The 6,312-nt window shown below is 37.0% G+C and overlaps 1 protein-coding gene across 3 annotated transcripts in view; it reads right to left on the reverse strand.

The window, feature by feature from the left end:
- The window catches only part of LOC108354668 (probable phospholipid-transporting ATPase VD), a 361,569-nt gene that overhangs the window by 43,754 nt on the left and 311,503 nt on the right, over positions 1-6,312 (reverse strand). For 2 of the 3 annotated variants that reach the window (XM_017605848.1, XM_017605855.1), the window contains exons 11-16: positions 2,956-3,124; positions 2,730-2,900; positions 2,470-2,655; positions 2,193-2,393; positions 1,941-2,128; positions 1,725-1,865 (exon numbers count right to left, since the gene is read on the reverse strand). The exons of the other annotated variant lie outside the window; for it this stretch is intronic. In XM_017605848.1, coding sequence (XP_017461337.1) covers positions 1,725-1,865; positions 1,941-2,128; positions 2,193-2,393; positions 2,470-2,655; positions 2,730-2,900; positions 2,956-3,124 — 1,056 coding nt within the window. The remainder of the gene's footprint in view (positions 1-1,724; positions 1,866-1,940; positions 2,129-2,192; positions 2,394-2,469; positions 2,656-2,729; positions 2,901-2,955; positions 3,125-6,312) is intronic. 3 annotated transcript variants of the gene reach the window in all.

The following is a 6,312-nucleotide window of genomic DNA, read 5'->3' on the forward strand; positions in this document are numbered from 1 at the left end:
CACTTGTAGAACAACTAGGCTACTTTGGCCACAAATAGATAAGAAAAAGACGAAAGAGTTGCTCAGCCTCTCAAGAGAGGATATTGCAAGGGTCATGGCTTGTGTTACCGGTCATTGGCTATTTGGCAGGCACTCTTCGAGACTAGGAATATTCTCCCACGAATATTGTAGAAGTTGCAGGGATGAGGAAGAGGAAGAAACCGTAGAGCACTTCTTCTGTAGCTGCCCAGCTCTGGCCAGGAGGAGAGCAGGCTTTTTAGGTAGGCCCTTCTTTAGCTCTCTTACGGAATTATCATGCGTAGGAATAAAGCCAATCCTACGCTTTATAAGAGCTTCGAAATGGTTCTCTGAAGATTAGTCACAGAGGTTCCCGTGTTCTGCAGTGGTATCACAATGGACCTTCAAAAAGGTCTAAGTGAGTTGGTAATTCGAACCGACTGCCACATCAACCTAACCTATACCTACACAGTACATATACGATCAAAAGATATGTACCATCCATTCCAGAGTATTGCGCAACAACAACATTCTTCCGTCTTACTTCTTGAATTGAAATGTTCAAATTAACTGTTTTTTTTAAGTCTAGTTAATAGCAGGGACGTGAACCGGTTTTGAACCGAACCGGTTTTGAACCGGAAAACCGCTTTTTTCTATTAATTAACTGAACCACTAACCGAACCGAAATTTTCCACAAATGTTTGACCCGAACCGAAAACCGAACCACTTTCTTTAAAGGTTTAAAGGTTCGTTTCAACCAATTTTCAATAGATAAATGTACCACTTTTTTCGTTTTGTTAAACATGGTAACACCTACCATGTTTTTTTACCACGTGACAATATCAAATGTAAAGGCAGCCCATCTCACTTGATCCTTAACCTTGCGCGTTGCTGCACTTTACAATTGACACTTAAATTTGCGCGTTATTTTTTGGTTTTTCGAACCGTTCAACCGAACCGAAATCCCGGTTCAAAGACCAAAAACCCGCTTTGACGAACCAATCCAAAAGTGCAACAACGGTTCGAACCGCTGAACCGAACCGACCAAATTTTTCATCCGGTTCACGTCCCTGGTTAATAGATTTATTTCTACAATTTCTTAATATTAATGTGGAAATATAGTAATGTCCCAGTGGGAAAATGGGAATGCAATTCCCACAAACAAAGCAAAAAGTTTGAAAACTAACTCAAGTATGTTTTTGTTTCATGTTATCGCAACATCTGCTGTAGCCGAATGGATGCGCGTTCGACTGTCGTGTGTTGTTGATCACGGGTTCAAAACCTGTGGCTCGGACTTTATTTTTTATTTTTATAATTATTATTATTTTTTTAAATTCTATATATAGCTTCTATTCATAGTTTCGTTAAGCGAAATGCGACACATTACTTTCGTATGACATCGCTGAGGAGAAATTCTTGCATCTTTTCGTACGTAGGTTAGCCCCTATAACCTACGTTACTTTTTGCATTCCCAGACATAAACTTTTCCACTGAGATCGTTAATTTGAAAAAGTAGTACACACCAATGTGTTGTATGTATATGGCATTTGCAGTTTCTGTATGATCCCTTTTTGATTCTTGAATAAAGTGATATTTTTAATTATTGAGACGGTACAAACATTGTACGGCGAACGTACCAATGAAACAGACAAGCCGCATTTCATGGCATGAATGGTGCAAGTAAGCAGGTACATATTGGTAAATAGCACGTGTTGTGTGTTCTTTACCTAAAAATTGATGAAGCTGATGTTGACCTTGACCAAGCAACTAACAAAGCATCACCTCTACTACGGTCTTTCTGTCTTTGTAGCAAAATCTTTACACTATCAGCAGGAAATAATGCATTTTTAATGGTTATAAACAGGAGTCTGCAAAGAAAGCGTATACAAAATATAAAGTATGAGGTTTAACACTATCAATTAATAATGGCATGCTAAACTTACCGCGGTAAAACGGCCACCAAGGTCGATATGAGTATCACGAGCCAATGCACTGCAGACCCGAAACAGCGAAATATCACCCAATAAGTAGACGGTAGTCCAAAACAGTTAACACACTTTGCGTTATAAATAATAGAGAAGGCATAAAATGAACCAAGACTTATGATAATAGAGAGCGCGTGTAATATTGTCTGCAATCGAAAGTGTGCATGCGTATTTCGAAAATATTTAATTTCTTTCACTGCCGCTACATACCCATGATCTTATTTCTAGTGCACCGTGAACTAAATTCGTATATAAACAGGAAGCTGTAATCGTCGCTCCGAACTCCCAAATACCAACATCCGAGTCAGCATATGAACACAAAGCCATAAAAAATACTACTAAACTTTGGTAAAGGGCATCTAGGAGTATTATCCAGAAGTCATGAGGTTTATAAGCGAGACCCAGTCGACCCTTTAGAAATTAGTACAAAATTAAATGGTATCAAGAAGAATAATTGCATGAACATAAATATTAATGAAGAACTTACATGCTTGTACAAAAAACAATTTCGTAATAAAAAATCCTCGGGCACGCGCTTATCATACACGCCGATGGCAAGGGGAGGTAACGATGTAAATATTAAATTATAGAGCATCAGATACATCTGATCTATCATAACAGAACCAGAAAATCCGCAGTAGAGTTGATACCAGAATATTAGGAACACAAAGGCCTTCAAATATTGGAAGATAATTTAAGCTAAGAACAATAAATAATGATGGTTGCTAGCAGCTATAAAATACTTACGGCATTTTTGTAAAAGAAATAAAGAATCATGCGCGATAAGCGATCGTAACACCAGTATCCATGCGTTAACAATAAGGGCTCCAAATAACGAAAACGTGATAATGTGAAATCAGCTGCCATTACTGCTTGCATACCTTCTTGGCCGGAGATACCAACGCCAACATCAGCCATCTACATAAAGACTCCAATTAGTACAGTTTAAAGTGGTTAGCCTCATATCAAACACCTGTATCATTGAGACATCGTTGGCGCCGTCACCGATAGCTAAAGTACAGAGACGCAACTCTTCTTTCACCACTTTTACCAGATAAGCTTTCTGAAGAGGAGTCGAACGGCAGCACAAGACAGATGCGCAGCTTCTGGCTAGTCTCAAGAAGGGTCTAATAAGTTTCGAGCTGGAAAATTGTTAAAACTCCAAATGAGGCAAATATTTTACAAGTCATAGCTTGCATTGAGAATTTAGGCATACCGCTAACTAAAGGTGAAAAGGTATCAGATTCATTTTGTGAAATTGTTTGGAACCGGAAGAGTTCAAAATTTTTATTATGTGAATATATTTAAAGTCTAAATAACTTTTAAAACTGTTTAATAACATCTCCCGTGATAATTATCCATAAGAAACTTGCAGGATGGTAACGAACGATTATTTCTCAAATAGTAAAATATCACTGTTGTTTTCCCGCAACAAATTTTTCACATAAAACGGCCTCAAGCTCAATAAAAATGGTTTAATGAAAACTATCAAGGGAAAGAGTATGCGAGCCCAAAATTTACAAAACCTTTCAAGTGTAAGGCCCAGCTGATCGGAATTTCGTTTGCAGCCAAAAACATTAAAATATAAGAGGAGTGTCAATTAAATAATCCTCGAAAGTAATTATCTAAGCAAACGTGTGCAAATTACTTATTCACTAAAAAATGTTGAGCTCTATCAACAACTTAATTATGTATTACCGTAAATTTCAAACCGAGCATTTGATCAGCTGTTCTGGGTATTAAAAATTGGTTAATTTGCAACTTCACCCCAGGTGAACTTTCACTTTGAGTCAACATACCTTTTACTTTGCAAGTTTTTGCACACGTGAACTCATGATATACATTTATGTACATCAGGTTATCGAATAGACTACGGCTTAGCTCCATTGCTCGCATTAGAACGATTTGCCATTGGAAGAGTTAAGCACCTAATTGTTTTATATTAAGTGATCCCATGAAATTAAAATATAAATGCATTAAGAGTGGACTTAGCGCATTTTCACTCTTAGCTAGCGATATTATTAAAAGTCTAACAGATATGTATACTCATTTACTTGCTTCAAATGATATATTTATGTACTATTTATAGCATGCATGCATGTGAGCAAATCTAAAAAACAGGAACACTTTCAAAACAAAAAGTTTAATTTTTTAAATTTGTGGGAACACTTATGTTTTATATATGATTCTATTCGTAATATCGTAATAAATCGATAAATATAAGTGTAATTCATTTTCATCAAGTGCTTCAAAGTTGGATGAGGAATAAACAATTAGATCGCTGCAATAGAAAACCAAAAAAAATAAGCTGGGTTCAAATTACGATGTGGAAGTTGTAAATTATTCACTTACTTGGGACGCTCGAAATTCAAGGGCATCTCCCGTTTCACCAGATTGGCTCCGGTTTTCGAGAAAACGGTACTTGAAACTTTGACTAAATTTTATCTATTTTATAAATAACTTCCTCAGTTTTGAATTTATTTTACTAAAATTTTACACATAACGATTTTTAATATTAACTTCATTATCCCTTAAAATTATCGAAATAGGTTCACTTTAACATATAGCTCCAATACAACTGATTACTCAGATATGTGTTTTTACCCTATAGCTCTAATTTCATACCGGAATAATAAATTGTATGCGTGATATATGTTAATTTGAACCTATACTAAATTTTTACCTGCTTAATAGTTATAACGCAAACCAACGTCTCTGAACAATCAGTTGTATGGGAGCTAGATGTTATAGTGAACCGATTTCGATGATTTTAAGAGATATTAAAGGTAATATAAAAATACAACTGTGTGCAAAATTTTAGTAAAATAAATTCAAAAATTAGGGAGATTTTTTTTTAGAAAATAGTTAAAATTTGAGCAAATTTGTAAGTACCGCTATCTCGAAAAGTGAAGTCAATCGGGCAAAACTGGGGACGTCATTGAATTTAGAAGGTTCGATGGAACGACTATCAGAACCTTTGTCGAAAAAAGTTGATTTGATACCACGCTCGAAATATTCTGACTACAAGAAGGAGCATCATTAAAAGTAGTAAATCGGGGTTTTTACACACTTCTAAAGACATTTTTTGAAGCATTTTACAGGTATGTATATTTATTTATTTATTTTTTTACTTTATTTTTTTTATATGTAACGTTATAAGGACTAGTAGCTATAAAAATATTTAGATCGTTTCGACGTGTTTTTCAAATGTGCCTTTAATTAAGATGTTTTTGGAATAAAAATTACGATCAAGATCAAGATGGTTTATTCTGAAATCACACCTCTTGTTAAGGTAGCAAAACTATTCGTAATTGTTTGTAGAATACAATGCATACTTAAACAGTTTTTAGAAGGAAATGCTTCAAAAACTATTCGCAATAAACCGAAAATTTTGAAAATTGAGAAAATTAGAGTTACACAGTTTTCGTTACTTCTTCTTCTTCTTCTTTATTGGCGCTGTAACCGCCTAAGCGATTTTGGCCGAGTCCAAAACAGCACGTCAGTCATTTATCTTCTGTGCTAACTGATGCCAATTGGAAATGCCAAGTGAAGCCAAGTCCTTCTCCACATGGTCTTTCCAACGCAGAGGAGGCCTTCCTCTTCCTCTGTTACCAGCATCGCGGCCCGCGTTGAATATTTTCAGAGCAGGAGCGTTTCTGTCCATCCGAACGACATGGTCAAGCCAGTGGAGCCGCTGAATTTTAATTCGCTGCACTATGTCTATATCCTTGTAAAGCTCATACAGCTCATCGTTAAATCGTCTGCGATATTCACCATCACCAACGCGTAAAAGTCCGTAAATCTTTCGCAGAATTTTTCTCTCGAAAACTCCAAGAGCCGCCTCATCAGATGCTTTCATTGTCCATGCCTCCGCGCCATACACCAGCACAGGCATGATGAGTGACTTATAGAGTGTGATCTTTGTACGACGAGAGAATGTAGTACTAGGTTCCAGCATAAGAATATCCACCAAGCTACATGGCTGTCTCCAGATCGAAAAACGAGAAACCAAATCGATCATGTTGTGATAGAAGGAAGCAATGATTCAAGCGTTTTAGACGTACGTACACTCCGGGGGCCAAACATCGACTCGGACCACTAACTTGTTGTAGCCAAGATACGCACCCGCCTCTGTGCAGCAAAAAATGTGCGCCCAAAAATGCAAGGAAATCTCAACGTCGAAAAGCTGCAATCACAACAGACGGCAAACTCATTCGCCACTTGACTCACACACCTGCTCTCTGAGAGCACTCTTCAACAATCCGACATACGCGAGCAGTGGAACCACATTTCCCGATCATTAAGTACCGCCGCCGAAGAAGTAGTTGGA

The sequence above is a fragment of the Rhagoletis zephyria genome, unplaced genomic scaffold (genome assembly GCF_001687245.7).
Source record: "Rhagoletis zephyria isolate East Lansing unplaced genomic scaffold, Rhagoletis_zephyria_1.1 Rzeph_scaffold_00158, whole genome shotgun sequence".
Classification (NCBI taxonomy): domain Eukaryota; kingdom Metazoa; phylum Arthropoda; class Insecta; order Diptera; family Tephritidae; genus Rhagoletis; species Rhagoletis zephyria.